We start from the raw sequence: 22,456 nt of genomic DNA on the forward strand, positions 1-22,456 counted from the left end.
TTTCTCCGGTAATCTTTGTAAATAAAACACTTGCACTACTAAACACACAGTCATTAAAGGGGAGGGTGAAATGCTGTTTCATGCATACTGAGCTTTTTACACTGTTAAAGACTTGGATTCCCATCCTAAACATAGACAAAGTTTCAAAAACTAATGCTGGACGTTTGATGGAGTATTTCTGTGTCAAAAATACTCCTTCCGGTTTCTCGCAAGTTTCGGAGAGTTTTTTTCGAGTATGGGTCTACTTGACGTTAATAGACCGGAAGGTCCTTGTATTGGCCGTACGGGCTCTTCTCCCAGTAGGGTGCACGCGCGTGACTAGAGCAAGAGAGGATATGCACGGCCGTAAACACTCTCAGCTGCAGATCCAGTCGTCCGTGAACACTAATGTCGGTTATAGTCCGCGCCGCGCTCCACTTCATTCCTCCACTTTGACATTAAGGCGACTTCAACGCTTCAGCACAGCATTCCGGGAAGGCAGCTCTGCATTTGAACCGATTTGAACACAGAAATGCTTCAGTCGCATCGCAAAGTGGATCTCCACACTCCAAGAAGTGTGTTTTTGACGGAGCCGTCCCAGCGATAAAGGTTCGGTCCTGCTTTTGAAGCAGCCGGTGAGTAAAACTGCTTCAAATGTCTGTGCTGTTGCTTATCGTCGCGTGAGTAAACATCAGTAAACGACACGATCGCGTGCTTCGTCATTCAAATGCGCTAAAGGACTTCATTGCTGTTCTAAGTATAACGTTACACTAGTCTGATGTGCAAAACCGCTTTGCTTGCTACTAAGGTTTGGTCGCATACAATAGTCCATAAACCGAATCATGTCCTCATAAACTGAGAGTAAAGACACAAATGTTGACAGGCCACTAAATACAGTACAGACCACAGAGACGGACGTCCTGCTGTTGTGGTTTCTATTTCAGCCTCCGAATTAGATTCTGGATCATATCTATAAGCTGAGATCGATAGCAAGGGTTTCTCCACGCTTGAGGACGTCAGCGCTTTGCGCATTCGTCATTCTTTAGCTCCGCCCACTTGATACGCCTCCAGGCGCTCGTTTTTTTCCGGAAAGACTCGGTACAGCCCATATTTCTTTTACAAATATAATAAAACTAAAGACTTTTCGGAGATATGAAGGATGCAATACTACTCTATAGGTACACAAGATTGACATGAGATTGACTGAAACTGACTGTTTCACCCCCCCTTTAAGATTTATGTATTAGCTACTGTGCTCATCATATCACGAAAAAAATTATACTTAAAGACTTAAGGCTATTAATTTTCAAACTTAAACATTTAATATTTTTATCTGGACTATGTGCCCTAGATACTTGGCACATTTATATGCACACCAGTAAGCTGATAACTCACAAATATCCGCTTATTGAAATAACCAGTTTTCCCCATGTTTACATGACTTTATTGATAAACCGGGTTACTTCCTTGTAGTGACGTCAAAAAAAGTAATGTCCGTATCTAATTTGGAGTATTCCAAATGTTACGCCAGTTGTGATGTTAAATAAAGCGTGCACCGTGTCAGCGGGAGATTCAAAGCTCATATTATCCTTCATTCAGATACAGATGCAGCGTTTTGGCTGATCCTCTTGTGCTGCATGAGATGAGAACACATCTTTACAATTTTCTGGGTCTTAAAAGAATCTGTGATGTCCTTATTTAATGCAACGCTAGCTTGCTCTGTCCAGATGCATTTAAATCTGCTCTGAGTATGCGTTTTTTGTCACCTATCACACATGCACACTTCAATACGGCGACAGAAAGCAGGTCAATGCGTTTACATGCAGCTCGAAATCAGGGTAAGAGGCAAAAAACTACCTGTCCCGACCGGTTTATGCTTATGCTGTTTATGAATTTACTTTGATAAAAGAAAACGGGTAACCGCGTTTACATGACCCTGTTCATTGTCGGTTTATTAGGCATAATCGACTTAAGAACGTGCATGTAAATGCGTTCATTGTTTGAATATGTTCTGATTCTTTATTGTTCAGTCACTTTAGAATAAGCTCTATTATTTAACATTCATTTACAAACTGACAATGAAAAATTATTCTAAAGCATGTATTAATTTTAGTTAAATGCACATTTCAGCATTTAATGACACTTTAATAAAATCAAAAGTTGTAAATGTATTGTTTAATGGACCTGAGCTAACAATAACTAACAGTTGCTTTTTTTAACCATACATTTAACCATTTAACCATTTAACCATTTTTGCTTTTTGTAAACATACAATAGGTTCTGTCACAGCCCTTAACCATTATTTGTTACATGATATGTCAGTTGCGGGTTAAATAAAGGGGAGGGATTTTCTCATTCTAGCATTTTATTGGACAAAAATCTCTGTAGTGCATGATGAGTCATTAGTATGTTTGATCTATTTTTCCAGATAAGAAATGCTGTCAATTTAATGTGTATTTATTTGATTTATTTAAACTTTTAGAAGTACACAGATGACCTAAAAAAAGCTGAAATCTACATACATTTTTTAAACAGCACCTCTGGTTGTTAGAACTTCATCATAAGAAATACGGTAGAAACATTTAGTTATATGGGTTAAATACTGTAAAGTACAATTTACTGTATAAATATGAAGGGATTTTCCAATTATATATTTTTTTTATTTCTTTTTTGAATGGCGTACTGCATTCCATTTGTTGTGTTTTACGGTTAACAGAAATGTCTGTTAAATTACTGGATAATGTACTTGCAGAAAATGACCTATACATTTTCCATTACATTTTTTTTTACAGTGCATGACACTGTAATTAACACTATAATTATATTAATTAAATAAAAATTCAATTTACAACATTATAACTAGAAAGAAAAACTAAGAATTGTACTCATAAACCATCAAATGTGAAGTGTCACACATGGAATTCTGGAAATGTCTATTGGGGTTTTTCACTGTGAATTATAAGATGACTTATTCTTTTTCACTTCCAAAAGCTATAATATTATGCGTTATGTCCTGCTAGATATATTACAGTTGTTCATCTTGTGTGGCAAGGGAAGTTACCACTTACCAAATAACAGCCTTAAATTGTTTAAAGACATAAGCAATTTTCTCTTTAAACATTCATGTAAATTTTCCCTAAAATCTTGATAAATATAATTTATATAAAAATAATGTTATGCATCAATTAACCAATTAAAAGTACCTCCGCACTCTCTGCTCTGCAGACAGCGTGCTATTCCAAACATGCAGAAGGTCATAGAAAAACAGTTGTCGTCTGCCTTTCATCCTTCCGTTCCCCCAATTTTCTCTTATCTCTCCTGTAAATAGAAAGGAGGAGGTGTGCGGAGGTCTGCTTAAAGCTATTGTCAGCTTAGTTGCCACTCTGAGACATAATCCTGTTGTCCGTCTCCTGCTAAGGAGGACGATACCCATTTCATATTGCCGCTCTTCTGCTACAATAAAATGCAAAATGTATGATTTTTGTGTGATAACGCTGTTTAGATAAATAATAATCACATTCATTAATTTGTCAACACTGCCCACAGGACAGATATATAGATAGAAAGAGGAAATAAGAATATTCATGAATAATGTGCCTCTCATATATGGTTGAGACACAGTCATTTGCATTCTATCCAAAACTATCATATTTAGGCACTGAGCATACCTTTAATATATTCAAAGAACGTTAGTGTTAGAGTAAAACACATAACATGTTATTAAAATCTTTATTTGGTGTTATTTTTTTTATTTTTTTAAGTTATTTGGTCACATCATCCACCTGGATGATGTGACGGCAGCCATATTGCGCCAGAAAGCTCACCACACACCAGCTTATGGCGGATAGGAGACTATTAGAGGAGATTATTAGGAGGCCATGATGGACAGGGGCCAATGGGCAAATTTGGCCAGGATGCCGGGGTTACCCTACTCTTTATCGAAGGACATCCTGGGATTTTTAACGACCATGAGTCGATTTAACGTCTCATCCGAAAGACGGTGCTCTTTTGACAGTACAGTATCCCCACAGGGTGAGCACCCCCTGCTGGCCTCACTAACACCTCTAACAGCAGCAACCTAGTTTTCCCAGTTGGTCTCCCATCCAGGTACTGACCAGGCTCAGGCCGGCTTAGCTCCAGTGGGAAACCAGTATTGGGCTATACAGGGTTCATACAGGGTGATATGGCTGCTGGTTAAAGTTCACATGATGATTTATCTCTTATCCACCCGTGATTGATACATTTTTTTATTACTTGGCTCGCCCGATCATTGGATACAAGCGCGAACCACGCGCGCTTCACACACAACGGAGATTAAGAAATAATTGTTATTTCACTATTTAAGATTCACCGGCCTGCCTCTGTGCTGACGTTTTGGTAGCCCGTCTGGAAAACACATAGCCCCGGGACGTTGGGCTTTGCGAGCCGTGGGAGTCTGAACCCGAATCGCAATGAACCAACAAATAAGGAATTCTCCAGCCTGTGACAGCGTGCTGGTATGCTTTGTTAGACACGTCACGTACACAAAATCAATGCAATCTGTAACAATGCAATACTATCGCATATAAAAAAACAATCATGTTTTACTCACATCAGTATGTTGCACCATCCCTGTCGTGGCCAATATAGAAGCTACAGCATTGTGTTTTAATCTCAATATGTCTGCAAATCCAGTGTTGAACTGTGTCTTGTTTACAAACGATTTTCTTGCTATCTTCGACGCGTTTATTACACTGTAACACGGTCAGTTTAGCTTCACGAGTCCCCCTTCTAATACATCATTGATTTGAGAGCCTCGTTTTCTGGGCCTGGTGTCTATAAAAGCTTTTCTTTTACTATCAAGGAAGTTTTCAGCTCTGAAATTTACAGAAAATTCTTATATTACCATGACCTTTTATATATCAAAGGCTCAAGGAAAATTTGATTTCTCCATTAATCACCCCTTTAACAGACCCTGTTCCTATCCGCTTTATTTTTATGGCAAAAAAAAAAATTGTGTGTTTCAAAATAATATGAGGGTGAGTATATAATGACTTTAAGGAATTTAAACCATTTGCGTTTGTGTTCAACATTCCCTCTAAGACTGAACAGGCTGCAGCCAGCAAGACGAAGGAGATTGAATGAGACAAGAAAAAAAAAACGCAGTGGGAGACAGAGATGGGAATAAAAGTGCAGGATGGGGCCAGTGGGAACGCAGTGCCCAAATGCCTGTGGCAGTCATTGACCCTTAAGGTCAACATGGTAGCATGTTCAGAGTTTTGACAGGTGCAGCCAACTGTGGAGAAAGGAGCATGCCCGTTGGCACTCCATGTAGCGCGTCACTGTGTGTTAGTCTAATAAACTGAATACTATCGCTCGTGTGTCTGTTTTACACACATCCAACCAATCGCTTAGCTCGGCTGTTGGTCGGAGATGCTAAAGCAGTCATTAGGACCTGCCTTTTTACATTACAATGTTTGCCCTCAGATTAACACTGCTCAACAGCTCACCCTCAAAAGCTCTGTCGCCAAACATTACCGAGAACTCAACCCCACCTCCCGTAGAGAAGTGAGAGCACTGACGAGAAACACATCTGACCTGGACGTGACCTCTCGGACTAGGTATCGAGAGTGCGCATCAGGGGTGTTTCACCCAAGTAGGCAAAAAAATAAAAAATGGATGAGAAAATAATCGACATTAGAAAAATAAAACGCCTCCATAACACTATGATTGGTTCGTGAGATAAATCCCATTCCATGCTCTCGAAATGGCCTGACAATGACAATGATAGTGTTAATGGGAAGACCAGTTAAAAAGTAAGTAAACAACTAAGCCATTAACATCTCACCGCTTTGTCACGTCAAAATCAAACTTGAAATCTCCTTGAAAAATATGACTGTGGGGGGATTTAGTGAGCAGCTTGGGGAAAATTAAAGGTACATCTTCGTGTCTGTGACCAGGGTTTAAAAGATGACTTGACGACTGCTGAAAGTTGTTAATAAAAAGAAAAGCTGAACGCAAGTCCACAAATACTATGTCTTGTTTACATTTTTCCCTTTAGTCATTATTTTTCTAAATGCAAAAAATGTTTTTAAAAAAACTAACTTGATGAAATGTATACTTGGTTTTATTAAAAAGAACATTAAATAGTGTAAAAATACAAATTAGCATTTGCTCTCTCGTTTTTATGTATGTTTATTAAATCAGAAAAAGCAAGTGTAACAGGGACATTAATTTACATTTCAGATCCATATGTCATTGATAGCCAGGAGTATTTGAAACACAAATTGTCTTTTTGGTTATTAAATCAGTATTTTAGTTTTGTTTTCCAGTAAAATTATCTAAAAATCCATAGAACAATATAGAAAAAAATCCTAGAAAGATTATTTTTCTGGGATTTGATTTATCCTGTTGTTATTAAATTAATCATTTAGTTAAAAAAAAATTTTTTTTATAGCATACACCTTATCTTGTTTCACAGTAAAAATATTGTTTTTATTTGTATCTTTGTTGAATTTTATTATTCTTATTTTAGCTCTTTGTCTCCTTTATTAACATAAACCTAGTCATGTTTTCCAGTAAAATTATGTAACTGTATACTACTAGACACGTGTCCAGTCAAAATTAAACATTTTGTCACAATTTTGTCACTTTCATGTTGTTTAAGACCTATAATATTCCATAGAACTATAAAGTAGTATCAGAGGTTAGTTGAAGAATATCCAGGCTGCTCTTTTCCAAAAGATAACAGTGATAGTTATCTAGCATGCTCTATGTGGATAAGAATCATCAGGCGGACAGGTTCTCTCTGTTATTTTAAATGTTGATGACTGTGTGTGTGCTGTGTATTTAATTACCATATGAGATAGACATAATAGACATTATATAGGGACCCTGAAGGATTGTTCAAAAGGCGTTGCATGAAGTACAGAGTTGACTCAGCATGGTAATACTTATGGCTGTTATTATTAACACTGGGGAGTTCAAAATAGTGCTCATTGAATATTACATTCTCAAGCATGGCTGATGATCTGTACTGGAACCATAAAAATGCCAGCCCGTAATGGTGATATTATCAGTATTATTAGTCGTAGTATTAGTATTATTTCCCTGAAATCATGCTTGGATGGTAAATGTGTACCATATTCAAATGCGATCCTCCTCGTTGCTTTGCTTTGACATCTTTGATGTCTTGGTATCATGGTCACGCATAAACCCTCTGAAGAATACCTTTTTCTGTCTGTAGTTTCTGTGAAACTATTGAAGAACATGATTAGGCAAGGAACGAAAGCTCATAATGAAACAGAAGAGGAGAGATGAAAGCCACCGATGTGGAATCTGAAAAAAAACAAACTCCCACTCGAATCGTGTAAATGAAAGTTTTCTGAGAACAGTGTCTTTGATGGACAGTTTCGTGATTGATATTGTGCGCCTTTCAGTCACAATTACAGCTTCCTGGTAATACCTTCACTTCACTTATCTGATTAAGAGAAGTTTCTATGATTGAGAATAAAGATGACGATAGATTCAGATCTCAACTCTTTTCACGTTTGGAAATAACAAACAAACAAAAATCACTTTTCTGGCTTTTACAGTGAAATTCTATAAATGTGGTACAGTAAATAAGCATATTAAGTTTAATTTTCCACATATAGTGAAAATTGTAAACGGTTTAACATAGCATTTATGTACATTTACAGTCAAACATATTATTTTTACATGGAAACAGTAAAATGACATTCCCATAAGTCTCTGCGGGACACATCACATATGTTTAATATAAATAAGTGTTTCATTTCTTTTAACAGTGATGCACATTAGATTGTTTTATGGACAGGCCACTTACAATGAACTCAATGATTCATCGTGTAGCTTTCTATTGTACCACCTGTATTATTGTGGTTGTTATCAGTACATTTTAATGTAAAAATTAGATCTAGATTAGATTAGAAGGAGATTTGTATACATAATGTAGTGATATATAGGTTATAAGTCGTAAAATACACAGGCACCAATATGCCATCCTGTAATAGCGGAAACATTGTGAGCATAGTTTTTACTATACATTTTTTGGCAACAACAGCTTATTGTAATATATACAATATATATATTTTTTTAACCATAAATTCTACAGGATATTTTTTACAGTGCAATTATGAAATTAATTATGAAAATGAAAATACAATACAGTGTTCTGAAGGCGTTGTCCCTATCTGTATTAGTTTATACTTTGATATTCAACCATGATCTGTCTTTACTTACAGTACGTTTTCAGCTTCAACATAACCGATGGAAGATGTAAGCATCTAAAAACACTCCATATGTGTCGATCGGGTTCTGCTTAAAGCATTGATCACATAAAAGAACACTTTTTACTTTTTTTATTTTATTTACTTGACCTTACAGACTGTCAGGTTGTTAGGGATAATCAGTTTAAGATTGTGTTTGTGAGAGTTGCCGGTGATTATGAAACTGTTCTAGTTCTGCGGACAATCCATTTCCGCTCAGACTCAAAGGGAAACTAATATTACCTAAGTGGATTATTTAGTTTCACGTGGTTTTCAGAGCTTGACATTTGATTATTGAAAGAATGTTCAGTTTTCCACCCAAATGTATTTTATATTCACATGTACAAGAGTTCAAAACATCAGGAGGCCTTTTGTCCGTGGAACATCTTGAATCATATTTAATATAACTTATCAGTCTATTTTCTAAAATGGGTGCCCAGAACTGCGTAAGTGTAGAGTGAAGAGATTGTTTTTTAACGTGTGTGGAAGGAGATAGTCGCATTACTCCGTGCCTGATTGCCTTTCATTGTGCGAGTGCATTTGAGCCCCTAAAGAAATGGCAATTACTACGTCTCGACAACTTTGACTGCGACATGGATGAGCGAAGCTGCCCCAACGTGCAAGGGCGGGCAACGCAGATATGCTCTTGCCGATAGACTTTCTTCGCACTCTGACCCTGCCTGACCCGCAGTAGGGAGACTTCTCTCCCATTTATTCAGACACAGAGCTGTATACAGAGCATAAAAAGGTGGAGAGAGGAACTTCTCTCTTTGTAGCGATAGGGTTTCCCCCTCTGAAATGTACAATTGCAAGTCCCCCCATCCGCCCTTTCGGTTTGAAATGCAAAGTTAACAGATTTACCCAGGCCCTCGAGTCCTGCACGCTCGCTTCTAATCTATTCTAATGTGTCAAAAAGCCTTTCCTTGGAGTTACAGAGAAATTTCACACTTGAGCTGTTTGTAAAAGTCATTCTGATCATGAGTTTTGGGTGGAAACTAAGTTTCTTAAGTAAGAGACTGTTCAGAGATGCTATTGGACTGCTGGTTCACTTCACACTCAATAGCACATTTGATTTGGTTGAATTCACTGGTTTGTGTGTGAATGGTCATTCTATGAGGCTGGGTTACAGCAGTTGGTCATATGCACTGCTCTTGAAAATTTTAATGCACATCTTGTAGGTAACGTTAATGTTTAGTTATTACCAAATGTTGTAGGTCTGCCTTGCGTTTAAGTTTGTATATATATTATGAATAATAATCATAATATGTTCACCTGGTTTTTGTTTGTAATAAGGCCGTCATATCAGATTTCCTTCACAAATTGCCAAGATAATTCACAATAATGATTTTATCTTTGGAAATCAGAAAAAAAACTATCAGTCAAATTCTTTCATCTTTTACCTTTTTGTTTAGTGTTTTCTCTCTCTTTGGTCTATGAATCACACTAAAAATAAGAATGGTGCCCTAAAATGAAAAATGTAATTAACCTTGCCATAGTGAAATAATAAGAGTTCAGTACATGGACATCACATACTGTAGTCTCAAACACCATTGCACCACGGAAACACCACGGACAAAATAATTGACTCTCAACATAACGCCACCAGTGACGCAATCTCTGGGGATCATTAATATGTACGCCCCAACATTTGCATATGTCCGAACATGTTCATTGTCAGGCGGAACTGACGAGGCCGAATCATCGGGACTGCAGGTAAATAAGCGACACTCGAGGATAGCAAAAACGGCAGCTCTCATGGACACAAATGTCATGTTCCAGGCTGTGCAGGGGACAGGAGGTCTTTTTAAACCTTTCCCACAGATAAAAAATGTCAAAAGTCATGGTTGATGTTTATTATAATCGCATACTGCAACAATTTAATTTAAAACCGTTCGTTTGCTCAGCCCATTTAAAGCAAGCTTCGCTCAGCGTCTAAAACTGAAGGAAGGGGCAACTATATTCCTGTAAGTAGTGATTTATCCACTTATTGACTGTTTAAACAATTTCTGATTACATTTGAAAGTTTTTTTTAGAGACACAGCATCTAGATAATGCAAGATGCTAGTACAGTAACAATAGGAAACTTCAAGTACCATACAAAACGAAATAGTGTGTCTAATGACAAAGGTTAATATTATTTTGTATTACAAAATACAAACATAGATACGTTGCTTACAGATCGTTCACTCGATCCTTCTATCAAACGTCACCTTTTCCACCATATAAGTTAAAACGACAGTCATTTGACAAGGCTTTTCATTTTGTGTGTGTGTGTGTATATATATATATATATATATATATATATATATATATATATATATTTGAGAACTGAAGTAGGCCTATGATGTTTTTGCATGCTTGTATTTCAGAGTACATCACAGTCACTGCGTAGCCTACATTGTGACTAACGTTATATAAAGATTCAATATCTTTGACGGAAAAAGACGAGTCTAAAATGTAGTTTAAAAAATAAAAACTTTAATAAAAACCACTGGTTTTGGTTTTGTCTGAGGGAAATAAGAGCATTTGTTCTTGTGGTTGCCAGATTTCAGTAATTTAAATCCCACTATCCAAGCTTTTCTGTGAAAAGAACATGTATACTATCTGGTGTTTTACCTTAACATGTAGAATCTGGCAACCAGAACCAGTGTTCATAACAACTCACGAAGGTGAAGAAGAACTTGGAACAGGACTTTAATGTACAAATCTTACAAAGAATACTCACACACTGGTAAACATAGACTTGTATAGAGACGGGATGTATATCGAGACGTCGACGGACAAAGACAGCGTGAAACTGAGAAACTAAATACACAGACTGATGACAGACATAACGAGGGGGCCAGGTGACACAGATGATAATTAATTAAACACAGCTGGACTGGACTAAACTAATGAGGGATGCCGTGGCAACAGACATACATGTGACACGCAAGCTTTGATTTTAGATTGGACCTTTCATAGTATGACTAAATCTTGTGGTCATGTATCATTCATACAACCATGTCACTTTACAGAATTTTAGAAGTTTATTTGAACACACAATTGGAAGATTCTTATCCCTCAGAAGTTGCGAATGATGTGCCTATTTCCATGGTTACATTGACATAGTTTAAGACTTCCATAAAACAGAACTTTCTAATTTGTTTGCACAAGGAAATCTGTGATGTGCCATTTCATAGCAATCTTCTCCTACCCGTGATTTCACCCTCAAATAAAGGAGTGATTTCCTCTCCTCTAATCTAATGGGTGTAAAATTTACCATGACAATATAATTATTTTTAGGGTCCTATTTGCATTTCCAGCCCTCTGCTAAGTAAATGTTAGGGTTTAAGGTCTTTATAGATAAATTAATAATATCAAGTATTTAAAATAGCATGAAACATTTAAATTGAGTAATTTCACTTCCTGAAGGGCACGTTTAGGGTATTTTACATTTGCATGCAGACAGATACATCGGCCCCTAATCACTGAGACACAAAATTGTAGTTAAGAGTGTGAAATATTTCATGGGGCCTTTTCGGGTCTATCTGACTTTTGTGTCATGCAGCCTGAGGTATAATTCTTAAGATAAAATAAGAAAACAAGCTCATCTATCATTTTTCCTCATTTTAATAGCTCCGGCTCAAGCACATAAAGATAAATCAAATACAGTTTGTCCTTCATTTACACAGTCATATCCATGATGATTTTGTCTGTTAAACTAAAGACAGAATCCCCCCGCTGTTAATTGTAAAGTTGGAACGTGACCAAGAGTTTGAGTTGCCACTCATCTTCATTTGCTCTGTTAGGTTAATAAACCTCTGTGATTGGTTACCTTGATTGGTCATCACGCTCGCTGTGTCACTCAATCCTCTTCCTGACTATGCAAGAGTGTTTTGAGCCGTAATAACAGACCGTATTTATGTCTTTAAAGAACAAGCCTCTGCCTCAGGCATGTAGGTTGGTTCTCCTCATCATGTGATAGAGACAGTAATTGATTTCTCATTCTCTGGCTTAAGGCAGTAACCTAAAAAGAAAAGCATAGGTTAATGACAGCTAGTTTTGTAGGTCGTTAGAGAATTTAACACTGGTGATCTATTTGAAACAGACTTTGCTATTAGACTTTGATTTTCTAATATGTAATTGTAACTGGCACAGTCACCTTGGAGGAGTCATTTACTTCTGCCCTCTATACAGTATGTAGACAGTAATACAGTATGTTATTAGCCAATTAATGTATGTATGTATATATGTGTCTATATACACTGTGAAAAATAAAAACGGAAATGTACTGCCAGTATATTATCCAGTAATTTTACAGACATTTCCTTTAACCCTTAAAACAAACTAATGTGATGTGTAATTCAAAACACAGGTAAAACACCTGTAAAAAAAACAATACAGAAAATTCCTTCATATTTATACCATATATACACTGTAAAAAATTGTTGTTGGTTTTTGTTGATTTAACTTAAAAAAGTAAGTAACCTGGTTGCCTTAAAATTGTGAGTTCATTGAAATTAAAAATTTGAGTTGATACAATGAAGGAAATTTGTTTAATAAATAGAAACTCAAAATATTTTTGTATCTGAACCACATAAAAAATTTGATAAATCATGAAAATAGCGCTATTTGGCATGTTTCACTGCGTCATCAGAAATAAAACACACATAATTACCCAATAGGCTTACAAAATATTTTAATGATATTTTGATAAAGATTGTCGAATCTCAAAAAAATGTTCATTGTATTAACTCAAAATTTTAATTTCAATGAACTCAAAATTTTAAGGCAACCAGGTAACTTTTTTCTAAATATTTTTTTACAGTGTATATATATATATATATATATATATATATATATATATATATATATATATATATATAAATAATATATTATTATATATTATATATTATTTGTTGTTTTTTTTGCACACAAAAACTATTCTCGTCGCTGCATTAAATTATTATAGAACCACTGTAGTGAGATTGTAAAGATGTCTTTAGTGCCTTTTATGGGTCTTGAGAGAGGAAATGTCATTGCTGCCAATGGAGGCCTTTCTGAGCCACAGGATTTTAACAAAAATATCTTAATTTGTGTTCCAAAGATAAACAAAGGTCTTACGGGTGTCGAACGACATGAGTAATAAATGACATTATTTTCATTTTTGGGTGAACTAACCCTTTTTAACGTCACCACATTTCTAGAACCAGTTGGTAGATTCATAGATTCCTGGGTTAAAAAAAAAGCATATTTCTGACCCACTTAATTCAGCAAGCTGCCTTAACCATGAAACCCATCTAAAGTACATGATGCAACTGTGCCTTTCCCCACACAACCAAACACTTCCTCTCTGAATTCATGAAGAGATGGGCATCACCACAAGATTAAAACATTTTTATAGGCACATTCACTTCGTGTTTAAAACGTGCAATTCTGCTTGAGGCAATGATGTGCTATCATGAAGTGTATTACTGAATGTTTCATCATGAAATTAGAGTCTCTTTGGTCTTCATTTAGCTGGTTAGTTATGACAGAACAACCTTCTATAGATGAATAAAGTCAGCCAAATATTATAGAATGGAAGTATCTCTTTGGTCTTTTAATTCAATCAGACAAAAGCACCAAATGCTCTACAGCTAGGATTTATTTTGATCTTTGATGGTTGTCAGTGGGTTTGTGCTTATTTTCATTTTCAATAATCTTTTTACATCTAGAGAAATCAAGCCTGTCCTCGGGCTCTGTGACACAGCCATTGTTGGACATTGAATAGACTTCTCTGTGGTGAGCTACCGAGCCAAAGCACCCAGGAATCCGAAGACACAAATCGTTCTGATTTAGACTCCGTCCTATGCGGGCCCGCTAGCATCAGCACAATTGTCTCTACCCTCGTCAGGCTGCCCATCACTTCTCGCTCTCCAACAAAACAATTTATACCCTTCTCTTGACTCTAAATCTCAAAGCTTTATTAGCCATAGTTTATGAGTGGATATGGTCTGGGCACGAGCAACTGATGGTTGTTGCAATTGCCCCGTGGATCGATCTGTTGTAGACAGGCTGCATAATTACTGTACTTGCACTGTGAGATGTGGGATGGTTAAATTGTGGCGTTATGAAGGTTCTACACCCCCTCATTGTAACATGTCTGTCTCATCATTAACGACCATTAGTTAACGACCAGCCAGTTGCCAAGCTGAGATGATAGTAGTTCAGCAGTTTGTGCTGTTGTATATCTTATGAACTTCAGGAATTAAATCGAAATTTAAAGAATAGCACACAAACCAAGTGTCAATCATACAGCAATATTACATATTTTACGTTTGTCCAGTGGACAATAAAACTTGAGTTTAATCTACTGTAAATTAATAATGTATTCGTTTATATCTTATAGAATTCTGCCAGCCCAGCTGCGACAGGATCCAACGCCCCTGTCACAGGTTATCGCCGCATGGTCATCCCACCCCAGCCCCCTCTAACTGCCACTAAAAAATCCACCCCGAAACCTCAGGCCTCTCCAACTGTCCCTCCTCCGGCTTCATCTTCTCCACGCCCCCAATACCAGCCCGCTCCTCAGCCGGTCCCAGCGTCCTACACCACAGCCTCTACTCCGAGCCAGCCAACCTTCAATGTTCAGGTCAGGGCCGCCCAGCCTGGCCCCCAGCAGCAGCCGGTCCGTGGTCCAGCCCAAGTACAGTACATGCCAGCTCAACCCAGAGGCCCTGACTTTGCATATGGACCACCGCAGCCGGGATTCTGCCCTGCTCCGTCTGGAGGCTACCATGACCAGCATTATGGTGGAGCTCCTGGTTATGGAGGTCAGAACACATGGAGAGCTGAACCGAGTCACCATGCCCCTCCTCCACCAACCCAAGGGTACCAGCCCGCTCCCCCGAAAAAAACCTACATCACTGATCCTCCTGCCAGCCTGGCACCCTTCGGCGGTGGGCCTTCTGTTCCTCATAAGGTAAGGGCCATATCTATGTTTCAAATAACAGCAAAACAAACAAAACAGATGGAAAAACAAATCCATGAAAAACTTACTTAGAAAACAATTCAGCCCCAAAATTAGTTCTCTCATTTTATTGAATTTAGTGTTTTTTTTTAAAGGTGGGGCAAGTGCTTTCTGGTAACCGTTGTTGATGTTTCAAATCACCAAAACAAACACGCCTACCCCCAAAAGGGTCTCGGACCTATTTTGATAGCTCCGCCCCACACATACGTAACCCAGGCAACGACTATGGCAGAATCTGTGTGTTACTAATCCAGCATTATCCAGGCGGAATATTCAGTGGAAAAGCAGCATATATTAGTTCTCGGCTAATGTCCGTTATTATGTGTGTTTTGTGTTTTGAATAATGACATGCACTCTATGCATGCACTGAGCGCTCTGTCAATAGTAGACACGCCCCTTACCTGCTGATTGGCTACGAGTTTGTTATTGCAGCCGGCCCGAGTCTTGAAATAACACTTACCCCACCTTTAAGCACTAAAACTCAAATTATAACAAATAAATATATTAATAAAAATAATGACTTACTTTAAAAAATCTTTGTGTCACTGGATGAAATGTTCTTTAGAGGATAAAATGTTGGCTGCTACCTTTGTATAACTTAATAAATAAATAAATATATTTTCTATTATTATGTTGTGAATTTATAGGCAAAATGGAACAAAAAAACCAAAGAGCATTTGAAGAAGTAAAAAAAAAGTGCAAGTTACAAAGCAATGTTAAAGCATTTGTGCCCAACACATTTAGGAAAGGGTTTAGGTCTTGAGAGGGTCACCACTCACCCTTGTGAAAATTAAGTACAGATTAGCATACTTCAAGAAAAATATGTTTTACGTAAATATACTTAAGTGTAAACTGAATGTAATTTTTTCAAACACTTCAATGCATTGCAATTAAATGACAATGTATTATAGTGTAACTTTTATATTGAATGCAGTTACAACTGAAAGTATATATTTGGTAACATTTTATTTTATAGTGACCTTGTGACATGTTGCATGCAGTTATTAATAAACCAAATTCTGCATAGTTATATGCAATTAACCCTAACCACCCCTTATTCCTAAACCATAATTGCACTGTACCAAGGACATCTTAAAATAAATTGTTACACTTTATTGTGTCATGAACTGGCTTTTTACATTTTTTGTACTGTTGTCTGAGGTCAACTAATACAATCAAAAACATCATTATAAATAAGTTATAGGCTATTTTTTACCCTGTTTTTTTAGCCTAGCACTTGAAACACTCTGTTTTTATGTTTTGCATATTATAATGAGTTTTGACTCCCCCGTTAGTACACTTGGTGATTTTTTTAAAACTTCTAATGTGAAAAAACGGCAACTAGAATGATTGGCCTACAAGGCTTGTGAAATGTGTTTATCAGACAAACACAATGATTTATCTCTCCCGCAATTAATTGGAATGTTATTTTTTATTACTTGGCCCGTCTGATTGTTGGATATAACTGTGAACTGCGCATCACTAACACACACATACACAAGCCAAGTACGTGCATCAGCTTCACTGCAGACAAATCAGCATGCTCAAAACTTCCGTAATTGTATTCACCCCGGGTTCGACCCAGAGTCTGATTGCTGGACAATAAACCAACAACACCTCAAATACAAAGGATACTCCATCCTGTTATGTAAGTTATGTTTAGTTAGACACATACGCATAATCAGTTGATATCAAATGATCTGTAACAATACAATGCTATCGCATATAAAAACTTTTTTTTTACTACCATAACAAGTTTTTTTGTATCATTCCTGCCGGATTCAATATAGAAGGCACAGCATAATTTTTTCTTTTACTCATTCTGTCTGCAAATCCATTCTTTTGTTTACAAAAGAAGAAAATGCGACACAACCAGGAACTTCACACTGTAATCTTCATCAGCATGTTTGTTGCTTGGTAGCTCAATCTGGTCTACAGTAGCTCCACGTAGGCCTATGTTATTTATGTTACATGAATTGGCTACAGAATTAGGCATTGGTCTGTTGAAGCGCCGTTTTGCTAATCTCTAACGTCACAGGGAGATTTGCAAATTTGCAGATCTCTCGTTTTATTTTTAAAGCGTTTATTTTACTAACAATTAAGTTTTCAGCTCCCAAACTTGCAGAATATTCTTATATTACGATGAAATTTTTATATATCAAAAGCTCAAGGAAAAGTTGATTTCTCAACTAATTACCCATTTAAGGTAAATTGTAATTATTATAATTGTAATTTAATGTAATCTATAAAAATTTATATTTAAATACTAAGTAATAATAATTAACTACATGTACTTACTATAGGGTTAGAGTAGGATTAAGATTTGGTTGAGGGTTAGTTGCATGTAATTTACTTTTGTTACTATGGTAAGTACATTTAACATGTAACAAGGACACTTTAAAATAAAGTGTTACCTACTAAAGTGTAAACACATCTTTATATGTCATTTCAGAATTACTTCTATTGTCTTTGAAAATTGGTTAAAGTGCATGCTGCCTTACGTACTGACAAGAATTTATGGTAAACTAAAATTGACATTAATGCAATTTGAATTTGTCATTACATTTTCATTTTATTTGTAATTACAATTAGATGTTGAATTTAGTACATTTGGGATATTAACTTTAAATGTAATATTAACACTCTAAAGTTAATTTTACATTATTACAATTGCACTCTTCTTTTAACCACACTTCTTTTTTTCTTTTCTTTTTTACATTAGTCTGTATTGTACTATAGAGTTTGCCAAAAATTATTGCAGTGACCTAGAAAGGATGTGGGATTTTATAGTTTGATGACACCACAATAGGGTTTTTTAGATGTAATGTTTAGATGTGATACAGAAAAGAGAACAATTTTGTTTTTGTTTCATTCAAATAATACAATTTCTGTGCTTTCAATTAAAACACATTAAATAAATTGGATTTAGTACAATTGGAGCATTGATTAAGGGTCTGATTATATTTGGAAGACACTGCAAGGTTCTGATATATACTGCTAATTGTTACCCAATAACAGGCTGTGATGATGGAAAGGTACAATCACACAGCTGTCCTTATTCTGTGCATAATGAAAAATTCATGAAAATACTTTGAAAGTGTGTATCTGTGAGGGTTGTTTGTCTGTGTATGTATGAATAATACATTTGTGGTAATTAATTATCTGTGTTTGTGTCCTATGATTGTGTGTTTAAGCTTGTATCTTGTGTTATTTTATGATTTATTGATTGTGTATGAGAGAGGGGGAGCATTTTCAAAGGCTGGTTACCACACAAAACATGCTTGTATTTAAAATTAGTCATAACAGCTTATTTAAAGAAACAGCTTGTGTTAACATCAGAGAAACCTACCAAGGAACAGCAACTCTATTTTACGTTCCACAGTAATGTGTGTGTGCGTATGCGTGTTAAAGATCATGAGTGAGTGTAAGTGGCTCATAAGTGTGTATTCTGCTCTACTTAGTGTTTGTGATTTAATTGCTTCAGATGGCAATACAGCAGGGAGTTTCTTTGCATCCTTCATCGAAATCTTTAGAATAAACAGTTATTTTAACCTTTATGAATTGTTAATGCCGCTTCTCTGTAGGGCTTTACACTTTCTGAGTCTATTTGTCTGAATAAAAACAGAATGTTTATCTTACCTCACAAATTCATATTACTTTCTCACGTTCACTCTCTTTGCTCTTTATTTCTTGACATCTAGTTCTGGCATATTATTTATTGAAAGAGAAAAGTAGATGTTTTGTCAAAATATATTTATATCTGTATTTTGGATTTTTGTCGATTTACCTGAATTCTCTTTAGATTTAGTACCATGCTTCAAAGTAAGGAACTAGTAAATGTTTAGGTCATGTGATTATTCGTGTTTGGTGATGCCCATTAGGGTTTTTCAAACTGGGGGCTGTAAAGGAGTAGAAAAGGAGCATTTAACTGTTAATGTATTTGTACAATTTGATTTGTGAATCCACTAACTGTTAGACTGGCCAGCAATCATGAAATTTAAATAATTATATTTTATATATATTTTACAATGGTCTCTCTGAATTCTGGATTCTGACTGGCTGAAATGCATGAGTTAAAACTGTTTAATGCATAGGTAGTTCCAATCTAAATGAATGTGCTCCTTTCATTGAAGCCCACGCTCACACATACAGATAGTGGCTGTGTCCGAAAACACCTAAACAACCACTAAAAAAGTATGTTCTATATAGTATGAATGTGTGTAGTTTGAATGTAATCTACCATGTTGTCTTTCTCATGTGACATACAGTGCCTTGCGAAACTATTCAGCCCCCTTGAACTTTGCGACCTTTTGCCACAATTTAGGCTTCAAACATAAAGATATAAAACTGTAATTTTTTGTGAAGAATCAACAACAAGTGGGACAGAATCATGAAGTGGGACGAAATTTATTGGATATTTCAAACTTTTTTAACAAATCAAAAACTGAAAAATTGGGCGTGCAAAATTATTCGGCCCCCTTAAGTTAATACTTTGTAGCGTCACCTTTCTAACAAATCTCCGTCCCAGTCTCTGGTCTTTTGTAGACTCCATCAGGTTTTCTTCCAGAATGGTCTTGTATTTGGCTCCATCCATCTTCCCATCAATTTTAACCATCTTCCCTGTCCCTGCTGAAGAAAAGCAAGCCCAAACCATGATGCTGCCACCACCATGTTTGACAGTGGGGATGGTGTGTTCAGGGTGATGAGCTGTGTTGCTTTCATGCCAAACATAACGTTTTGCATTATTGCCAAAAAGTTCAATTTTGGTTTCATCTGACCAGAGCACCTTCTTCCACATGTTTGGTGTTTGTCCCAGGTGGCTTGTGACAAACTTTAAACAACACTTTTCATGGATATCTTTAAGAAATGGCTTTCTTCTTGCCACACTTACATAAAGGCCAGATTTGCACAGTATACGACTGATTGTTGTCCTATGGACAGAGTCTCCCACCTCAGCTGTACATCTCTGCAGTTCATCCAGAGTGATCATGGCCCTCTTGGCTGCATCTCTGATCAGTCTTCTCCTTGTATGAGCTGAAAGTTTAGAGGGACGGCCAGGTCTTGGTGGATTTGCAGTGGTCTGATACTCCTTCCATTTCAATATTATCGCTTGCAAAGTGCTCCTTGGGATGTTTAGAGCTTGGGAAATCTTTGTGTATCCAAATCTGGCTTTAAACTTCTCCACAACAGTATCTCGGACCTGCCTGGTGTGTTCCTTGTTCTTCATGATGCTCTCTGCGCTTTAAACAGACATCTGAGACTATCATAGTGCAGGTGCATTTATACGGAGACTTGATTACACACAGGTGGATTCTATTTATCATCATTAGTCATTTAGGTCAACACTGGATCATTCAGAGATCCTCACTGAACTTCTGGAGAGAGTTTGCTGCACTGAAAGTAAAGGGGCAGAATAATTTTGTACGCCCAATTTTTCAGTTTTTGATTTGTTAAAAAAGTTTGAAATATCCAATAAATTTCATTCCACTTCATGATTGTGTCTCACTTGTTGTTGATTCGTCACAAAAAAATTACACTTTTTTATCTTTGTGTTTGAAGCCTGAAATGTGGCAAAAGGTCGCAAAGTTCAAGGGGGCCGAATACTTTCGCAAGGCACTGTACCAGTGTCAGTTGCATTGCTTCACTGCTATTCACAAATCCTCTCCAGTGTCCTCATGGGTTGCACACTTCAGAATCTTGCCATTAGTAGTAAGATCTCTTGTTACTTTTTTGCATACTCTTCTATGAGTACTGACATACTTGTTTTGTCACACTGTTTTTCTTGCTATATAGTATAGAAGTATGCGGTTCTGGATGCAGCCAGTGACTCGTACACAGAGAGATAATCACCCACAAATAGAGACTGCAATTGCATTTAATGTTATCTCACTATGCTAATTGTGCATAGTAAATTTTAACTATGCTAAAATTCTATCTCTAACGACCCGTAGATGCACTGTATTGCCAAAAGTATGATCCAAATGATTGAATTCATGCATTCCAGTCACTTCCATGGCCAAAGGTGTATAAAGTCAAGCACCTAGGCATGCAGACTGCTTCTACAAACATTTGTGAAAAAATTAGTCGCTCTCAGGAGCTCATCAGTAAATTCCATCGTGGTATCGTAATAAATTGCCACCTGTGCAATAATTCCATTTGTGAAATTTCCTCACTACTAAATACTCCATGGTCAACTGTTAGTGGAAGCAATTGAGAACAACAGCAACTCAGACATGAAGTGGGTTGCCACGTAAAATCACAGAGTGGGGTCAGCGCATGCTGAGGCACACAGTGCGCAGAAGTTGCCAACTTTCTGCAAAGTTAATAGCTATAGACCTCCAAAATTTGTGTGGCCTTCAGATTAGCTCAAGAACTGCGTGTAGAGATCTTAATGGAATGGGTTTTCATGGCCAAGCAGCTGCATCCAAGCCTTATATCACCGAGTGCAATGCAAAGCATCAGATGCAATGGCGTAAAGCACACTGCCACTGGACTCTAGAGCAGTGGAGACGTTCTTTGGAGTGATAAATCACGCTTCTCTGTCTGGCAATCCGATGTACGAGTCTGGGTTTTGCGGTTGCCAGGAAAACGATACTTGCCTGACTGCATTGTTTTTCAGGGGATGGGCTTGGCCCCTTAGTTCCAATGAAAGGAACTCTTAACGCTTCAGCAGACCAAGACATTTTGGACAATTTCATGCTCACAACTTTGTGGGAACCGTTTGGGGCACCTTCCTTTTTCAACACAACTGCGCACCAGTGTACTAAGCAAGGTCCATAAAGACATGGATGAGTACGTTTGGTGTGGAGGAACTTGACTGGCCTGCACAGAGCCCGGACCTAAACCCAATAGAATACCTTTGGGATGAGAGCGGAGACACCCCTGAACCAGCTAATCAAGTAGTGTGTCCCAATCTGCATATTTTATGATGTTTTCCTGTAAAAATAGTGTGAGTAGTGTGTTTACAATGAAAATTCCCCCCAAATGTACACTGCTGATGCTCTTAACCGAAAAAAATATTGGAAACTTCATGCACTCAACTGTCACAGTTTTAATTACATAGCAGAGGGGGATAGGATATTAGACTCCTATGTTGAATGACAAAAGAACCTTAGAAAATTCATACACTACACAGTTGAGTATACATAGTACACAAGTACATAGTGTATAAGAGTATAGTGTATAGAGTGTTATTTAGGATACAATTAAGGTCTTC

The 22,456-nt window shown here is 36.9% G+C and overlaps 1 protein-coding gene across 4 annotated transcripts in view; it reads left to right on the forward strand.

The window, feature by feature from the left end:
• The window catches only part of lpp (LIM domain containing preferred translocation partner in lipoma), a 291,537-nt gene that overhangs the window by 189,494 nt on the left and 79,587 nt on the right, over window positions 1–22,456 (forward strand). For all 4 annotated transcript variants that reach the window (XM_067459632.1, XM_067459633.1, XM_067459634.1 and 1 more), the window contains one exon: window positions 14,620–15,192. In XM_067459632.1, coding sequence (XP_067315733.1) covers window positions 14,620–15,192 — 573 coding nt within the window. The remainder of the gene's footprint in view (window positions 1–14,619; window positions 15,193–22,456) is intronic.

Source organism: Pseudorasbora parva, chromosome 12 (assembly GCF_024679245.1).
Source record: "Pseudorasbora parva isolate DD20220531a chromosome 12, ASM2467924v1, whole genome shotgun sequence".
Classification (NCBI taxonomy): domain Eukaryota; kingdom Metazoa; phylum Chordata; class Actinopteri; order Cypriniformes; family Gobionidae; genus Pseudorasbora; species Pseudorasbora parva.